Below are 20,248 nucleotides of genomic sequence, written 5' to 3' on the forward strand. Positions count from 1 at the left end.
TTGAATATTTAGTACACTTATTCTAATTGATAATGGTAAAATAAGATTTATTCTGAATGTTTTGGATTTGTTCTAAATGTTTAATTATTATAATCTATTAAGATTGATTAGGTCAAATATTTGCATAATGGAATGAGGGAGAAATTGAACACTTATGAGATGTACAGATTTTAAGTCATCTCTCTTTTCTAGTATAAGGTTCATTTGTGATGAATGCTAGTTTTTTCACTACCAAAATAAAAGATTTGTGTTACTATTTGATGATATTGATTAATTTTTGTAAATGTAGATGCCAAATTGAAAAGTGGTGCAAAGGCAGGACCGTCATTTTAATTTTGCTACTTCAAAGTACTCCTTTAATTTTGACATATATCTGTCCTTTTTGTGACTGATAATTGGAAAAACTTGTTTGCCAAATTTTAACTAAATTGTTGATTTTTCAACCCCTTTTGTTAATATTTTCAACAACTCCAAATTACGGTGTAAATATCATGATAGTTGACGAGTTATGTGATGAATTTGGATTAATTATTTTTGACAAATTATAGGCGATTTACATCAAAGACCTCCATGATTAGGCTTCCCCTCACGCTCAAAAACAATGGTTATAATAAGTACCTTGATTGCTTATTCCACAAAGGCTAATAACAAAATATTTCTTAAATTATGTCATTATCATATCAAATTCCTATATTTTACCCAAAAATATCACGTTAACTTTGTGTTAAGTTTCATAATGTAACATCTAATACCTCACCTAATGTCACTAACAATGAATGCTTTATAAAGTTTCATACCTACACTTCTATGGACAAGGGTTACAAGGGATTACCACACAAAAGAAATTCTACTTATAGTAAAACTTGAAAGATGTAATAGATTACTTACTCCACGTATCTTACAATGCACATAAATCTTGTAAAATATAGTTTTGCTTTGAAATTACTTGTCAAGAGATAATTGAATTATCTTTTTTTGTTGAATAAATACAATATCATTTTATTGTTATGCATGCTAACAAAATTGCTTTAAAAGCAACAATTATATCAAGAGTAATTTGATTCTTTTGAGGGCAAACAGGCGTAAATCCTATCTGTTAGGCTTGGTCGTCATTTTTTTCAAAAACCTATTCTTTTGCGTTATGAATACTTTTATTTAATTTGTTTTATCTTCCCAATCCATATTTCTTACGCACATCATATTACAAAAATACTATAGTAATTATTCCAAAATTTTCAAATAATCTTCTATTCAAACACACATAAATTAAATTCTCATGATTTGTTATGAAAGAATTATATGCCATTAGCCTGGACTTAATTGTGGAACAAAACATTTGTTTAGTAAAATGAAAAACCACCAATAGGAGCAAATAAGAATTAAGAACAGTCGGTTCTGCCGTTTTCGTTTTGGTTTTGAGCGGTTTTGGCATTACGGATATTCTACAGTGTTCATCCACCTATAGAAACAAAACAAGTATCCGAGTCATCAATTGACACGTGGACAGATTGACTCCTTTAGCGTGACGATTCGATAAAGTCAGTGACGTCAGATGCTTATGATTGGGTGAAACGGCAAAAAAGGTCTGAACGGTTAGTTACCACATCTGAATAACAAAAGATGTATTGTACGCAATGGGTGGTGGAATGGCAGGTGGCCCCTTTAATGCTGTCTTTTGATTACTGAAGATGATAAGAAAGAAGCTTGATTATATTAGGCAGATAGCACTAATGGCAGCTAAATATTCAACTAATTATAGAAAGTGTTTATTGTAGCTATTGATCCACCATTAATCAATACTATATCTGGACAATTAACTTTTGCCCTTCCATTCTAACAAAAAATAAAGGAACTCTTTCCCCGACAAAATTGCAAAAAATATATCTAGAAATGCTATGACATTTGCTAGTATAGTAGTTGGTATGAGTGTGTTTGGTGCCAAACCAATTTTTTGCCTAATTTTCCTCCTACAAGTTTTTTAATAAATTTAACTACAATAATATCAAAAAAATTTTAAAAATTTTAAAACATACACTTCAAAATATCAAAAAACACACAAAAAAATTTCCCTTTTTTCCCTTCTTCCTGTTTCTCTTCCACCTCAACTCACTACCACCCCCGCCGCCGGCCATCTCTTTTTTTTTTTCCTTTCTTTTCTCCCTCTCTGTCCCCCTCTCCTCCTTCCTTCTCCTCCCCTCCTCCCCTTACGTGATCTTTAGTCACGCGACCAGATCGTGTATGCAAGGAGAGGGGATGAGAGCGGAGAGAGGGAAAAAAAATTAAGCTGCTGCCATTGCCCTCGGCCAGCAAGTGGTGAGATGAGGGAGAAGAGGAGGAGAGAAAAGAAAAGGAAAAAGAAAGAAAGAAAAAGAAAAGAAAAGAAAAAAAGTTTTACATCTTAAAAAGTTTTTCTACAAATTCTACAATAAGTTACAATAAAATTTTAGACAAATACAAAAAAAACTCATTTGCCAAACGGGACCATTAATATTCTTTTCAAATATAATTTTACTTAATCAAAATTATAATTATTAATTAATTTTGTATTTTTTCATCAATATTTTTATCTTACATATATCACATCATAAAAAGTGCTAATATAATTATTTTGATTAATCTCTTATCCAAATATTTTTTGGTCAACATAGTTTTATTGATCCATTAATTTGATTCACACCTTTGAAGTATTGACGAGTTTGCACAACTGGTCACACAACTTGTTGAAATTGTGAATTTTTGAATAGATGAAAGGTAAAAATCTAAATTGGCCAGGAGTAATGCATTTCCAATACATAAAACCTGATACACACACACACGTGTGTGATGAAGGAGACTTAAAGGTTAAGTTTTTGCCTTTGGTTGTTGGACGGAGTCGTAAAACTCGTTGAAATGGTGAATTTTTTAATAGAAGAATGGTAAAAGTCCAAATTGGCCAAGAGCAATGCATTTCCAGTACATAAAATCTGATATACATGTCTCGCTAAGGAGACTTTAAGTTTTTGCCTTTTCGGTAGTTAGTTGGATGGAGTCGTGAAGCCAAAGGCTCGAGAAGATATTCCCAAAGCTTTGGTCCTCGTACCTTCTAGTTTGCAACTTTTTTGTAGGGTATATGGCTATGAACATTTTGCAAACTTTCGGTCATATAATCTTTAACATTATTTTCCAGCAAAAAAAGAATTGTTGAGATGTCTTTAGGTTCTTGCAGCCTTCAAGTGCAAGTAAGTAATCTGCTGATAAAGATTGAAATGTAAGTAACTAATATGCTGATAAAGATTCCTGTCGCAATTGAACTATTAAGTGATCAGAAATCTGCCAAGTAATAGTAGCGTCGTGAGGAAAATTGGCATCTTAATTCATAAGGTGGATACTGTAGTACAACTTAGTAGAAATTATAAAGTGTTTTTGTATAGCATGAAAGTAACTAATATATAATTACTACTTAATTAATGAAGAGGTGATTTATGGCTTGAAGAGTTGCACCGGGTAACTGGAGTACTCTCCTAGGTGAGGTGCGGCTGCGCGGATATCACCTGCTCAATTTATCGGAGACGGGGCTAAATCCCCAGGTTTTTTTTCGATGATCGAGTTAGTTTAGATAATAGGAAGTGAAATAATGTTCAGGCTCTTACCAAATCGCCCCCTTTCTTAGTGGGACATGTTGATATTTATATGGGACAATGTGGGGGAAAGGACGGTGGGGTTTGAGTCCTTAGAAATCTGATTGAGACAACGTATCAGTCTGACTAGACAACTCTGCGCAGTAGGACAATGTGGGGGGAAGGACGGTGGGGTCCGAGTCCTTAAAAATCTGATTGAAACAGCGTATCAGTCTGACTAGACAACTCTGGGCAGTGTGCAGAGTGTACCAGAGGCTGTATCCACTATGCAAGTGTCAGAACAATGGATAGGATCTCAGTTGTCATGTCAAACACAGCACCACTTCGAGACAATGGGTGTGGTGATCATCTCAGTCATCTGTAAGCGGTGCGTATTCGAGGTGATCAGGTCGGATAGACGTCCTCAAGTGGTGTGGGCCTTGGCTCAGTGAGACGGAGCCGAGGTGACCATTATCAGATGGACAGACGGGAAATGGGGCTCGGCCGGATCAAGCCGAGCTGGAATGACCATCCTCAATTAACATTCTTTTGATACATATGAATCACTAGACTAGTAGCAGTATGAACAACTTTGATTTAGCATAAATATTAACTAGGACTTAATACGCAGACTATTTTCACAAGAGAAAAAAAAGACCCAAAAAATGAAAACATGAGAAAAAAAAAACCTAATCTTTTACTGATACGAATGCAAGAAGAACTTTGGTAAATTATGACAGATTGGGAATCTCTTCTAATATTTAAAGGAATCACTTTTTTACCTTACATGAATCAAATCACTACAGTACGTTATTCTACAAAATTTCTAAAAATAGCAATTCAAACAGGCCGATATGTATTTCGATTTGAAAGGCTAAATCCTTTTTTTATTAAAATTTCATCACTATTTAATTTGGAATTAAAAAATATTTAATTTGAAATATATCTAAAATGTTTGTTAGAGGAGGTGATCAATAAAAAAAATTATTTTTAGGGGTCAATGTAGAATGAGGAGTGAATTTATAGATATTAAAAGAATAATTTATGTATAGAAAGAAAAAGCGCTCTTGCTTACATCAGTAACGGTTCCATATTCCTTTCCTGGTAAGGTTTTAGCGTTAAAAATTACAAGGTTCTTCCCGAAGTGTTTAATTCTCAAAATGACTATATATCAAACATAAGTATGACACCAATAATAAATTGTGATAAATAAAGAATTCTAATTATCCATCTCAAGCCTTAAAGCTTTTTACGAGATCAATGTATCACTTCCAATGATGGAACCTAAATATGTAATTTGAGGGGACGAACTTCATACACATTTATACTTTGTAGTTAATACAAAAAATTTTAAAATTTTTTTTGGGGGTAGTCAGTAGTCTCTCTCCTTAAATGCCGTAAGCCGCCTCGACAAGGTGGCGTAGCAATACAACTTTCGACTTGTATTTTTAAGTCAGAGTCAAAGACGTGAAAAAGCTATCAAGAAAAGCATCTAATCCGAACTTGTGAGATGTCATCGTTTCTTTGGTTTTTTTAATGAAAATTTGAACTTTTCCTTGACCACTCTTGTAGAGTTATGATTCTTTTTGTCTCATGCTAATCAAAACAAACTGCGTAAAAAATGCCCAAATTCTTGCGCAATTTGTTAGGAATAGGTATCGGCTTGCCAATATTTGTGTAATTATGTTTTTAGTAAACAGCTAATAATTTTTGGGATAATTTCAGAAATCTCCTTTTAAAGGGTTTTCATCAATAGTTACACTGATGACTGGCCTTTTCTAAAATTTTTAAAATATTAAGAATTTCTCCTAAAATCATTTATTTTGTAACAAGTTAGCTCAATTTAAAAACACAAATAAATAAATGATTTTAGAAGAGAGAAGATAGTGCGATTTCACAAGTGTCAATAAGAACTAGAAACACAAAATATAATAGCCTCTTCAAGCCTTAGAGGTAAATCTAGAAATTCACCAATATCGTTCAACATTAGGAACGTTATTCTCAAACTCCAGAAAATGCTACCCTAGAAAAACTATACACCAGTAGAGAGATTTTAATAGATTTACTCAACAAATATCAGACAATTGGCTCTTTAGCGGTGTAGCCTCCTCTTGTTACCACCCCATCCTTTATAAGGAATACATCATCTCGCCAGTACTGAATATTTGGGGATGCATGCTCATGGTTGATGGTTTCTGATCGTGAAGTAGGGAAGTTACTGGTTTGACCATTCTTTCCAAAAACATACCCAGATGGAACGGACTAAGAAAAAGAAATGATAATCAGAACGGACTAAGTTAAACAAGGCCAGCACAATAGACCTCTAGCTAATGATAATCAGAATTTCTTTAATAAGTTTTGGTATGTTCATCTTTATTTGGGATATGACGTTTCTTCTTCTTAAATTTTTTTGTTTGAGCTGCATTTTCATCTTTTCCTGTCAAGTACTCATTCATCTATCCTTCTACAGAGAGGGCAAGTGGGAGCTCCATTCCATTGAGAGTGAGATAATTTGAATATTGTATTTTGTCATTGCCCTTTGTTGGTTCTCTGATTAAATGCTGTAAATGTGCCTGAGCCAGTGCAGTTGGAACGAGTTCAAATCACTTCCATTAAGTTGGTAAACTTCCTGCAAAGGAAAAATCACCTAAATAGTCTCTCACATTTTTGAAAACTCTCTTTTTTGGTCCTTTACATGCAAAATAAAACAAAATGATCCCTCACATTCAAAGTGTACCATTTTGGTCCCAAATCATATTTCTAGCCAGTTTATTGACTAAAAAGCATGCCCCCCATCCACACGCCAATGGACGTAGGTGCAGAACGAGAATAGTAACAAGAAAACTCACATGGCGCTCATTCAATAGTGTAATCAACTTCTTATTCTCAATTGGCGGTTATCTCATCTTTGGAGGCAAAATTACTCACAAATCGCCAAGAATTTTCCAAAACAGAAACTTTGTTTAACATTGTATACTTCATTATACATTCCACTGTGCAGATATCCCTTGTTAATTTCACTAATTGCAGAAGCTGTCGAAGATGGACCACTAAAGAAATCCAATGGTTGATTCGCATTTCCATAAGAATTATTCTATGTAGCATTTTTATCCTTTTTCCCCTTCTCGTTTCCAATCTATGATGACAATCGCAGGGTCGTTCATTGTGTTATTGACATCATTATTAGTCCCCTGCTGCTGCTGTTGCCATTTGAAGCTGCGAGGAGGTGAAAGATTCACTGTCAAGTTTATGAGGATACTTGGAATACCAGTTGGGGTCACAGTTGGATTGTATACTTCATTATCTCTAACCTTGTCCGCAGTAGTTAAAACAACAAGCTCTGTGTTTTTCTTCTGTTTTGTATCTTCATTTTCTTTGTAAAACTACTACTGTCTTTTCGTTTTTTGTGTATGCAAGTCTTTCAATACAGTGAATCCAAAGTGAAGTATTTCCAGAAGACTTGACTTGCTACAAGAAAATCTCTAGTCTCTTGTTTATAGATCTTTCCTCGAAAAGAGAAAGAATGGTACTAGAAATAGTAATGGTAGAGTTTATGGAATTCTAAACTAGTCATTACGTATGGCACCGGCCGCCCAAAAAAAAAAAAAAAACCTCCTACCCCTCTCCACATCCTTTCCATCCCAAGTGCCAAATACTCCCCTGATCACTAGGACGACCCGAGCAGTATAACAAACTGAATCTGGTTTTTCCTTAATGTGGAATAGGGTTAATCGTAGAAAACTGCCCTGCAATTAGAAACCTAATTATTGCCTAGTCGTTTGCTAACACAAGGCATGACTGTTTAAACTTCAGGACAGAAAACAGGCAAGTGCTTGGGGGACAAAAGTTGCATTTTGTAACACTGCATTTTGTAAGCTATGTATTTAGAAATGGTAAGGATTTGTGGTTAACGAAACATAATCAGTCAACATTTTATCGTTTTATAATGGATAAAACCATCAAAGCTCATGGTTAACAAAAATAGACAGTCTAGCTATTAAAATGTGCATATGATTGCTGGTGCTAAATTATAGGACCTGGAGGTTTATCATACTTGTCTGTCCTCTCAAAATCATCCTTCCATTCAAAGTAATCCTCATCCATTTCATCCCTTCCATCATTTCTCATGTCACTTGCACTTGCTGTCTCCCACTTAAAATCATCTGACTCTTGGCCACATAATTCTCCATCTGCAGTATCACAATGCACACTCTAGATTCGATAAGTCGAGTTTAGCTCCATCTTTCTGTTTAGGTTATCAAGTTTAGTTTACTTTTTTTTTAAAATTTAAATGTTTAATTGATCTCAATTCCTGCTTATTTTTAATTTTTTTCACTTTTGTATACAACCTTTTTCACTAAACTTGATTTCCAAGAATATATCGAGCTTAGTTTTTTCTTGTATTGTGTTTAAATCTTTCGCAAACTTGATTTCCTAAAAATGGTAGAAAGTTTTTAACATACGCCATAATAGTAAAGTTTTCGAAAAATCACAGGCATCATATTCGGGCAACAATAAATTTGCAAACTGATACATTTGTCTTTCATTTAGGTGATTCAGTTAGCTGGAAGATAGTTACATGTCAGTAGGGTAGGCACTTAGTTACTGATGTAGGAAACGGGGAAGAACGAAAGAAACGTATATATAGCAGAAAGGTATCATGATTTGGGCAACAATAAATTTGTAAACTGATGCAATTTTTCATTTAGCTGGTTCAGCAGTTAGCTGGAAAGTAGTTACATGTCAGTAGGGTAGGCACTTAGATACTGATGTACTCGAAAGGGAAGAAAGAGAGAAACGGGTATAAAAGAAAGGGAGAGAACTGAGAAGAGAGCACAACAGTTGTGGCCTTCGTATTAGTTTCATTTCATCTCTCTACTTTCTTGATCTTCCTGCGGTAAAACTTCATCCTCTTCTCTTGAATTGCGTTCTTCAATTCTTGCAATTCCTGATTCCATTCTCCAATTCTTGCAATTCCTGAGGGAGGAACTTGAGATTCTCAACTGCCTTAGACCACAAGAATTACAACTTAAACGGGTTCTAAAATCAGATTTCAAGGGGAGCACGGATTAATAAGCAGACTTGTATATTTATTATTATAGCGGGTTGTAACGTCAGAGAATTTAGGGTGAGTACAGAAATTTTATGACAGGCCTGGCAGTTTTCATGCATGTAGTGTTCGTGTGCAATAGCTGATTTGAGTCGGCAAAATTCCTAAAATACATACCAACTTAATAACTTACCAAATAAAAAAAGAAGTACCTAAGTTACCAACTATTGATAGAGGAATGGAGATGGCTTCTGTAACTGCTGGTGATGGACAAAGCACTTGCATGCAATCATGTTACAACATGATTGCTGCATTTTTAGGTAATTATATATTGCTTTAGTCAGTTTGATTTTGTTAATGACATCTCTCAGCTATATTTATTTGTTGTCGTTTGTTTTCGGTCATAACATAATTCATTTTTTCAACATCTTACGTATGTACTAAGTTCTCTTTTTTGTAGGGGTTGGCATTTTAACACTGCCATATGCACTGTCCATCGCTGGTTGGCTTGGCTTATTACTATTTATTGCGGTTGCAATGGTATGCTGTCGGACAGCTCTCCTGCTAGAGCGTTGCATGCGCGGTAATGAATCAGATGCTCAGAGCTATGGTGACATGGGTTATAAAGCATTTGGAAGGTCAGGGAGAATAGTGGCCTCACTAATAGGGAGCATAGAACTCTATCTGAGTTCCATCAGCCTACTGCTGTTGGTGTCTGAGAATCTAAATTATTTGTTTCCCCACACAGTCTTCTACCTTGGACACCTAAAACTTGGGGAAAAGAAGTTGTTCACAGTTTGCACTGCTTTAGTGATGCTTCCAACTTTATTCTCAACAAATGTTACAAAATTATCATTCATAAGTGGTTTGGGGACACTAGGGATTTTTGTAATAATATTGGCTATGCTTTGGGTTGGAGGTACTAGTGGATATGGATTTCAAGACCGAGCAAAAGTTGTTTCATGGAAAGGTATCTCAATATCGACCAGTTTGTTCCTAACTTGCTTCGGAGGACATTCAGTCCTCCCCACACTGTATAACTCCATGAAAAATAAGCAACAATTTACTAAGGTGAACACCTGCTGCTATCTTGTATTAGTTATCATGATTTATTTTAGTTCAGAATTTAACTTATCATCTTGATTTCTCATTTGAATCACAAACTAAACTGTCCATTACATCTATCTATTGCAGGTATTGCTGCTCAGCTTTTCCTGCAATAGCATAGTCTACCTCATAGTTGCAGTTGGTGGTTATCTCATCTTTGGAGGCGAAACCTGCCCACAAATCACCCTGAATTTTCCAAAACGAGAGCTTGGTTCAAAAATAGCATTGTATACTTCATTAGTCATACCACTGTCTAGATATCCTTTGTTGATTTCACCTGTTGCAGATGCTATCGAGGATGGACTACCAAAGCAATATAAGAAACAGTTAATTCGTATTGTCATAAGATTTATTCTCCTAATTATCACAACCCTGATTGCTTGTTTTTTCCCTTATTTCGAGTCTCTGATGGCGATCGTGGGGTCATTTTCTGTGGTTTTGACATCATTATTGTTCCCCTGCTGCTGCTACTTGAAGCTAAGAGGAGGTGAAAAATTCAATGTCAAGTTTATAGAGATACTTGGAATAATAGTGTTTGGTATAATGACTGGGGTTACAGGATTATACTTTGTTGTCTTTGATCTTGTCCACGGTGCTGGTTAAAAAGATTTACCTTGGTCTAGGTTTATGCATGGATTCAATCAGCAAAAGCCCCTCCAACTCAATAAATAGCAACAACATGTAAGTCTTTGCCCAGTTCTTCCAGCTTCTTCCATTAAAAAGAGAAAGAATGAGATCACTTCAACAAAGCTAAGGGACATTGCTCATCTTTCATTTCTTGCACGTGCAAGTGATTTTCTTATGATGTCTTTCGGGGTTTTTTTTTTTTTTGGCAAGTCTTGGTTATGTATTCAGGGAATCAAGAAAAGAGTATTTCCACAAGATTTGACTTGCTACAAGAAAATTTCTAACCTCTTGTTTATAAGTTTTTTTTTCCTTATAAAAGAAAAAATGGTATTATTATGCCATAAAAAGCTTGTAATGTGCTAGTGAATTAACAAACAATGGTAGAGTTTTAAGGTACTCTGCTGTAAGCTAGGAATTATATTCGGCACAGACAAATTGGTAAAAACTGAAACTGGTATTTGACTACTTTTCTTGATATGGAATAGGGTTACTTGCAGAAAACTGAAAATTGCCCCTGCATTTAAACCATCAACGCAAAAAGATTCATGAATTAGTAATATGCAGAGCAGAGAATAGTATTGGAATTGCTGATGAATTTACAACAAGCACTTGTGATTATCAACAAGTATAAAAATATGAATAATACTAAGAGAGGTTATTGTCTGATCAAAAAATCCAAAAGATACAACTTACATTTACAAAAGCTTCTTGAACGATAGCAGTTACAGTGCAAATCAATTAATGAAACCAATATCATAACGATCAAACTTTTACATGCTCATAATTTGGGATTGGAAAAAGGACAAATCAAACAAAAATCTACACAAGACAAAGTTTAACTGCTAAACAAAACTTACAAAAATATGCTTCTTCACCAGTTCCTGATGAAATTTAAGGTGATGCATTTGATGCTATATGTTTCATTCTTGAAGAGCGGTGATCATTTTGGTATCCACATTGATATATGCTTTACAGAGAAGGCCAGACAACAGTGTAGAACTACTCTTCATCTTCAGTAAGCTGCACATTGTACCCATGCTTCATGTCTGCGTGCGTTTACAGGTAAATTATGTTAAACAAGTATTGAGAGAAAATAAAGAGCAGGTCTGTGTATGTTCCAAGGACCAAGTAAGTTAGGAGAATGAAATAAATGGCCCAATTTCTATTTGACAACATCTCACAAAAATATCGTAACGGCAAATCACCATAACAAATTTTTGCACAAGGGCTATAATCAACTACATTTCACCAGGAAAGTTGTAAGTGTCACCATGTCAATATGCAAGACAAAGGAGAGAGTAAGTAAATAACCTAAAAGAGGATTCTTATACACAAGTTCTGGCTGTTTTTAAACTTCAGGACAGAAAACATGCAAGTGCTTGTGGAACAAAAGTTGCATTTAGTAACACTGCTATCTGCTACTTGCAAGCTATATTTAGAACTGGTAAAGATTTGTAGTTAACGAAACATAATCAATCAACACTTTATCGTTTTATAATAGACAAAACCATTAAAGCTCATGGTTAACAAAAGTAGAAATTCTAGCTATTAAAATTATGATTGCTGGTGCTAAATTATAGTACCTTTAACTGGAGGTTTATCATATTTGTCTTTCCTCTCAAAATCATTCTTCCATTCAAAGTCATCCTCACCCATTTCATCCCTTCCATCATTTCCCATTTCACTTTCACTTGCTGTCTCCCACTCAGAATCATCAGACTCTTGGCCACACAATTCTCCATCTGCACCCTCACAATGCACACCCCCATGTTTACTAGCAGCCTCCCTAAATAACCAAGCAGCACGCATCTGCTTCTTAACTAATCGCTCAGCATAGTCAGGAACCTTGTTTTGCCTCAATGATAGATCTGGATCCGTTGACTGAGAGCACTCATTTATGAACAGAATAGCATCTAACAAACTCTCCTTAGCTAACCCGAGCATGTCATAAGCTTGTGCTCTCCTCCAAAGGCTTTTCGCATGACGATTCACAGGGTTATGTAGACAGAGTGCACGTGTTGCATCACTTATAGCTGCCAAGGGTTGTTGCAATAGAAGATGACACTGAGCTCGATTACTGTAAAGTACCACTCTCTCTTTCTTGGATCTCATTGGGCACAATGCCAATGCTTCCGAGTACTTAGATGCAGCCCCAGAAATATTTCCTGAAGAAAATAGTGAATTTCCTTCAAGTTTGACAACTAGTGCTGCTGCCTGTTTAATATGAAGATCCTCTTTTGGCATATTCTTTTCCCATTTTAATCTCTGTCTGGAGCTGAGTAGTTCCTCAACCTCTTCTTGTATGCGACTACTAATAGAATTCCGTCCTGTTCCTTGTGACTGAACACACTCCTGAAGAGCATTGACAATGGATTCTCCTAGTTTTTTGTGATCACCAAGACTTGATATCTCTGCAAGGTCCACCAAAGCAGGTACTGCCTTATCCATGACCTACAAAAGCACAATTTTTTGGATCATAAAAGACACTCAGAAGATTAACAAGAAAGGTTGTATGCATCTCCCTGAATTGGAAAAAGGGCATGTATTAACACACTTTTTGTACATATGGATGACCACAAGACTGAAACTGCAGACACAATCCCAGACATAACTTGCATCCCAAGTTTATAGGTAGAAAATTTTCTTGTAATCTTCCTAGACTTTTATCTTCATTAATATTTCTTGAATATAAAGTACATTGAAGCACATTGTAGCATAGTGGAAGCCTAAAAGAAAGAGAACCTTTTACCACTATTCCTCCTTTTCCTATCATACCAAACAATGCACTACTAATCATATTGTTTTTGGCCTCCCTGAAGCCAGAGGTTTAGAATCTCACAGAAAAAGAGTAAGCCACGGACAATTGTTTTTCAATTTAAAGGAGACATCATGGGTTCAAAACACATTAAGAACTAACCTCTGTTGGGTAAGGGGTGTATCAGCAACCTTGCTGGACATGCCAACCGAGATTATTGTGTAGTTAGTTTGTCCTAAATGGTAATTTTAATCAAGTTTGACTTTCAATTCCTTGTCTACAGAACATTACATATGTTACAGATGATGATATTACGCTAACAACCAGCAAAAACATGTAAGACAAGCATGGATGTATACATCGGATTGAATGTCTAATTCAGTCTATGGAAATGACTCATTAGCATGGTCTTGTAGTTGCAAAAATTTCCAGCAGGAAAACAAGTTCATGTACCTCCCAAAATCTTGGATCCATCTATCCAGCTAATTGTCCAAAAGAAAACATGCATGACCCAGTTAGGGTGGCTGTGGTCTATCAAGCACTTTACCTTGTGAGATGTACTTGGATCTTGAAGCAACCATAGAAGACAATCAATGGCCATATACTGCCAGTCATCCGATGAACGGGCTATATTACATAATGCCTCCACAATACCAGGGCAACTAGCTACAGGCCCCCTACCATGCTTGTGATGGCAGATCGTCCGCAATAAGCCAATTCCAGCAGGAGAGTTCTCATTTACCAGCCCACCCCACATCCCTGGAAGTTTTATGAGAAATTCTGGTTTGCATATTGTTGGCAGGAACTCAGGTTTAAAAGCAAAGCAATTAATTAGTTGAAGAGACCAGCACTGTAATTGACTAGCCCACTCCTCTGCCTTCCTGGACTCCATTTCAACACCACCCATGCCACGAGTAAGAAGATCACAGTGATAACTGAGCCTTCTGTCAACATACTGGTAAAAATGAGAGTAAACGATTTCAAGTGAACTCATCGCTAGTTGGATGGAAAGCTCAAGGATCTCACCATGACTTGCTACTGCAGGAAAAGTGCTGGCATAGGTAGCCAAATGGCCTAGAGCTCGTACTGCCACCCTCTGTTCAACCCAGGTTAACCTCCCTCTCAGAAGTTCAACCAAGGGTAGAATAACCCCAGCATGAACAGCTCTTTCAGCAAATTCTTCCATATTCATGGTGTAGGATCCTATTATGTGGGCTGCATAATAAGGTATATAAATATTTTGATCATGTGTTAGCCAGCGACGATTCTTTAAACCCTTCCATATAAGTGCTGCCATGCATTCAAATATCCCCAATTCAATGAACTCAGGATCATTAGGGTGTGCCATAGCTGTATTCCATAGGCCACTAATAGGGAGAACCTGACCATCATCATCCTGTGAGGGAAGTTCCCGAAAGAACTTTAAGATACTTGCTCTACGCTTGCTTGGGTTCCCTTCCTTCATCACACAGAAAAAGCATCCTGGGTAGGGGCAGTCAGGGGACACTTTATCCATGTCATAAGCTTACTTGCTTACCAATCCTGGAATTAAGTTCTCATCAGGCTCTCAACATCATATTCAAAATCAAAGAAAGTATAATGTCCATTACTACTCATGCAAAAAGCAAATTGGTACACACTTTCCCCCTAAAAAAAAAACAGCTCAAATTTTAGCATCAGCAGATATGAAATTTATCTAGGCTTGGTTTTTGCATGATCTGACAGCCATTAGTTGGCACAATGATTTGCTCACCGGTAACAATCATGGAAGCCTTAAAAGACCACAACTTAAACAAAGACAGCTTATAATGTGCTGTCTTCTTAAAGTTTTTAGCTTTTATCTTTTGTAAGGCCTGCAACATATCTAACATGGGATGTGGGAATTCTCCGGATACATCTCAAGACCTTGCTAGCAAATTGAACCATTCCTAAATGATCTGGTTTAGCAATGACAACTAATAAATCTTTACCATAGCCAAGGTGACACTTTCACTTCGGTTCAATTCATCACTACCAAAGTGCAATTTAGACATAGGTAAAAGCAGGCAATATGTTACTTCATTAAGGCACCAGACACCAAACACTCAATGAACACTGGAGGTTATATTACATTCCAACTGAGTTTTTTACTTAAAGCACTAATAAGATTATGTTACAGGTCATGTCAAAGTCACCACAGAACAGGTAAAAAGGGAGTCAACCAGGCCAAACCTCTCCACCGGAATCCTATGGCAATAAAGACACCAGTCAACCAGCTGCTCCTCATCCTACATTACCCAAGATACACAAGGTCCAAATATGGGGCATTCTAAATGCTTAACTTCTTCTTCTTTTTTCTGTTGCTTTTCTTAGGGAAATACACCTTGTGATAGTTTTTTTCCCCACAGCGGTGGGGAGCATGGCACTACATGCTTAACTTCTATTCAATGCGAAGCTAAGCATCAAAGGGTCCAACAGCAAGAACAATTTGATGTAACAGCACCTCATGCATATACGTCCTTCATCAACTCAACCTCATCATTAACCAATCACTGATTCATTCTCATCCTATGTCAAATTCTCAGCTTTAACTACCTTAGGGCACAAACTTATAGAAGCTAGGAATTCATAGTAAGCAAGTGCACAATGACATCTTATAACTGAACCAGAATATCTTCACACAGTTAAATACTCAGGCAATTAACTAAAATACTGGTTAACAAGATGTGATGACCATAAGGAGAAAAAGAATTGCATATTATGACATCCATCCAATGAATCATATTGACTTCATGAACATAAAATGAAATTGCAAGCACAGATAACCACATGCCTAATTAGCAAACAAACCCCCAGGGGAACACTCAGCAACAACAAAAGCATCGAAAACAATCTGTTTTTTGTCAAGTAAAATGTGAAATCGAAGAACTAATTTCAGATTGAAAAAAAAAAAAAAAACGCTGACTAACTGTAAGTTTAAAAAACTTTTTTTCGCCTTGTAACATACATACTTTGTAAATCGTGCTTAGGCTCTTCCTATGAGTTCAAGTACAAGCACAAGAAGATGATGACAGACTAAACGAGCAAATTAAACCTGTAGAACTAGTAATTATGAATAACTTCATCACTATAAAAGACAAGAAGCAAATAAGTCTAACCCAAAACAAACAGCAAAATCAAAGCATAAAGCAGACCATCATCCCACCCAAAGACAAATCTGTAATCATTTTCACATTAAGCAGACACATTTCAAACTCCCAATAGATCTAGATAAACTCTAAGGCAACTCCAGCTAAAATTGACAAGCTACTAGGTTCTGACCAAAATGTCCAGAGACCGAAAGAACCCAAACCAAAACAAGCAAAGAGAAGAGTAGATACAGCAATCCAACTTGACCCCATGATCAAATGAAGAAAAAGATTCAAACTTGGAAATAGCCCTGAACCCACATTTTTCTTCGCACACAAAACTGAAATTCGACCAAGAAATCAGACCAAAAAAAACAAACTTTAAGCCAAAAATATGGAATAAAACAGAAGAAAAAGAAGAGTGGAGCAAGATACCTTGAATAAGCTAAGACTGATGGGGGTTGAATTCAAAGATTTTGAGAGGCTGGTCTAAAACACAACAAAAGAAAGAATGGTTTCTTTTTCTTTTCTTTTCTGGTTGCAGAAAGTAAAGAAACCTCTTTTGGTAAGAGTCTAAAGTGGGCTGATTTGCAATAGCATTCGAGGCTTTTTGAGAAGTTTGAAAAGAATGATAACTGAGTAAAAACTACTGTAGGCAGAAGGCATATTTTTTTATTTTATTTTAATTAGACTAGGGACTGGACCCACCGGAGGATTCAGACAGCAACGAAAATCTGTAGTAATGGGAAAGAATTTAGGTGTATTTAAAATTTTTTGCCGTTTTTTGGGAAGGTACACTTGCACCGGACAGTATTGAAATTTGATTTTGATGGCTAATATCAAGCTACCTCACTTACACTTTGCTTGCACGCGCTGTATGACACTAAGCTGTGGGTCCGTTTGGATTAGCTGTTTTTGGGGTTGTTTTTCAAAAACAGCACTGTAGCATTTCGTTTTTCAAATACAAGTCCGTTTGGATTAGTTATTTTTGAGGTTGTTTTTCAAAAACTATATGAAAAACTTTTACTGTAGATGTTTTATGGATTATTTGTAGATGTATTTTTAAAACATATTTTCAAGTATTTTTATAATTTATAATTTTTATATTTTTATAACAATATATATTTATGCATTTATAATACATTTATAAATATTTATAAATAAATATATTTATATAAAAATATATAAATTATAAATGTATAAATTATAAATGAATATCATATAAATGTATAAATGTATAAATTATAATTTCCAATTTTTATATTATTATATTTATATACATTTATGCATTTATAATACATTTATAAATATTTATAAATAAATAAATTTACATATTTATAAATAAATAAAAATGTATTATATTATGTATAATACATAATATAAATACATTTATAAATATATAAATTATAAATGAATATCATATAAATGTATAAATTATAAATTATAATTTTTATATTTTTATATTTATATACATTTATGCATTTATAATACATTTATAAATAAATATATTTATATATTTATATAAATATAAGTAAATGTATTATATTATATATAATACATAATATAAATATTTTTATAAATGTGTAAATGAATATTATATAAATGTATAAATTTTAAATTTTAAATTTTTATATTTATTTATAAATATATTTATATATTTTTGTAAATACCTTTATAAATATTTATAAATGAATATTTATATATATTTATAAATAAATATTTATATATATTTATAAATGAATATTTACATATATTTATAAATAAATATTTACATATATTTATAAATAAATATTTATATATATTTATAAATAAATATATAAATGTATATTATTATAAATATATAAATTATAAGTGAATATTATATAAATGTATAAATGTATAAATTATAATTTTTATATTTATATATTTATATACATTTATGTATTTATAATACATTTATATATATTTATAAATAAATGCATTTATGTATTTATAAATGCATTTATATTATATATAATACATAATATAAATGTATTTATAAATGTATAAATTTATGTTATTATAAATGTGTATAAATTATAAATGTATAAATTAATATATTATAAATATATATTAATATTATGTATAGGTGTATTAATATAATAAATATAAATGTATAAAGGTATTAATATCATGTATAAATGTATAATTAATATTATGTAAATTAATATAAATGTATAAATGTATAATATTATATATAATACATAATATAAATGTATATTATAAATATACATAAACATATATATTATGTATATATTAAATATATAATTTTTAATATTTAATATTCATAAATTTGTATAATTACATATTTATATTATATGTAATTTATATAATACATAATATTTGTATAAATATATTATAGAAATATAAAAATATATTTTATATAAAATAAAATATAAATTAATATAATATATATATCCTATACATAATTGAAATATACAAATTGAAATAAACATATTAAATATGTATTTGGAGTTGTTTTTGATATATTGTTTGGATATAGTGTTTTTGGAGTTGTTTTTGAAATACACATCACTGTAGCATTTGGAACGTGAAAAACAGTTTTTCAAAAACAGACCCAAAAACAATGAATCCAAACAAACCCAGAGGTTTGCAATAGAAGGGGTTAATCACGCCCCCGAAATTACGAAAGTATGGAGTATTCACACTTTACCACCTACACCTTTAAAAATATTACATTTTACCCCTCTCTTGGCAGAGTCAAAATTTTAAAAACTTAAACACCAACGTATTGAAGAGACTTAAATATCCTTGATTTGTTGGTGAAGGTACAGTTCTACTCTTCCGTTAGAGGGAAAACTAGCAGAAATATACTGTGCTTGCGCACGGTGAAGAATTTATGTAATGCCCACAATGAGCATTGAAGTACTATAATTGATATTTGCAGTATGATGTGTATAAATCATGTGGTGTAGGGGAGATAATTATAAAGATGAGAAAAATGATAAACTAACCATCATCTCAAATGACACCACCATCCGAATCAAGAATCCAAAGGTCAGTCAAAACTAATTCTTTACCATGTAACATGAAATTTGGTAACCAGCGGATTGCAAAATAATTTGGAGAACATTTGCAGGCAAAATAATTTGGTGTAATTAATAGAATTAAAGAACATTTATTACAATTAATATATTTACACATTATTTGGCTTTCTACAGGTGAGAACTTTTTTGAATTTGGATATGATTTCATAGTAATAAAGGTCACGTTTCAAAGTCACGAAATTGCATAGGCTCGACTCCTCACACTATCAGTTACCAATTTGGTCAACATGTATGGAAATGCACGAAAGTTATGTCAACCCGTTATTTACTGCTTGATAGAGAAACCATGAAATGAAATTAAACAAAATAGGTTAATTGACAAAAATAGTCCTGCCATGGAATGACTATCAAACTTGAGGATCTTTTTGATGCTTGTTGATTTTAATGTATTTCATGTTTTGGTGTGTGTCATGTAATTGAGAGCATCTATTGGAACAGCTTAACTTAATTTTTTTATTAACACATTTTTTTGTTTGATAGCTTTCTTGGTTTATGCTACAATATATTTGAATTGTATCATAGTCATATTAAGTATACCGTTCTTAATAAAAGGCATAAGTTTAAAGATAAGATGTTATTTTGGTTTTTTTAAGAAGGCTCATAAAGTTGCATATTATATGAGAATAATGAAGAATTGAGAGTTGAAGTTGTAGATTTATTCAAAGCTTTTTACAAAAATCAAGCACGGTCCTGAATGGTTGAAAATAATTCTGCAGCACGTTGTCGATAAATTGCTAAGTTTAATTGATATGGAAAAAGAATGGACAATAAAAGCTGGCATTCATATGTTTATTGAACATATAAGAAGAACAACGTTTCTTGAAGAATAAATTTAAAAGAAAGGTCTATGTTCTACCGGTTAGTGTATCAGAGAAGATGTAGAACTTATAGTACCAAGGGAATAGTTTTTCGACTCCATG

At 33.6% G+C, this 20,248-nt stretch overlaps 2 protein-coding genes across 2 annotated transcripts; one reads left to right on the top strand and one right to left on the bottom strand.

Moving 5' to 3' along the window:
* Positions 1-8,884: 8,884 nt before the first annotated feature.
* On the top strand, positions 8,885-10,356 carry LOC113700546 (amino acid transporter AVT1I-like). Its single transcript, XM_027221022.1, has 3 exons — positions 8,885-8,966; positions 9,107-9,717; positions 9,841-10,356. Exons 1-3 carry the CDS (start codon positions 8,885-8,887, stop codon positions 10,354-10,356), a joined length of 1,209 nt encoding a protein of 402 aa, XP_027076823.1.
* Positions 10,357-10,975: 619 nt separating this feature from the next.
* Positions 10,976-16,844, bottom strand: LOC113702280 (uncharacterized). The gene is made up of 4 exons (XM_027223404.2): positions 16,678-16,844; positions 13,683-14,677; positions 11,964-12,831; positions 10,976-11,426 (listed from the first exon to the last, which is right to left on the bottom strand). The coding sequence occupies exons 2-4, from the start codon at positions 14,649-14,651 to the stop codon at positions 11,380-11,382; spliced, it is 1,884 nt and encodes a 627-aa protein (XP_027079205.1). The 5' UTR covers positions 14,652-14,677; positions 16,678-16,844; the 3' UTR covers positions 10,976-11,379.
* Between the last annotated feature and the right edge of the window lie 3,404 nt (positions 16,845-20,248).

Source organism: Coffea arabica, chromosome 7e (genome assembly GCF_036785885.1).
Source record: "Coffea arabica cultivar ET-39 chromosome 7e, Coffea Arabica ET-39 HiFi, whole genome shotgun sequence".
In the NCBI taxonomy this organism is placed as follows: domain Eukaryota; kingdom Viridiplantae; phylum Streptophyta; class Magnoliopsida; order Gentianales; family Rubiaceae; genus Coffea; species Coffea arabica.

Excerpts from the sequence above, each read along its gene's own strand:
- LOC113700546 (XM_027221022.1), top strand. The coding sequence starts at position 8,885 with ATGGAGATGGCTTCTGTAACTGCTGGTGATGGACAAAGCACTTGCATG. Across the intron at positions 8,967-9,106 it reads CATGATTGCTGCATTTTTAG|GGGTTGGCATTTTAACACTG; the intron begins GTAATTATATAT and ends TCTTTTTTGTAG. Across the intron at positions 9,718-9,840 it reads ATAAGCAACAATTTACTAAG|GTATTGCTGCTCAGCTTTTC; the intron begins GTGAACACCTGC and ends TATCTATTGCAG.
- LOC113702280 (XM_027223404.2), bottom strand. The coding sequence starts at position 14,651 with ATGGATAAAGTGTCCCCTGACTGCCCCTACCCAGGATGCTTTTTCTGT. Across the intron at positions 12,832-13,682 it reads ATCCAAGTACATCTCACAAG|GTCATGGATAAGGCAGTACC; the intron begins GTAAAGTGCTTG and ends GTGCTTTTGTAG. Across the intron at positions 11,427-11,963 it reads TGATAAACCTCCAGTTAAAG|ACATGAAGCATGGGTACAAT; the intron begins GTACTATAATTT and ends AAACGCACGCAG.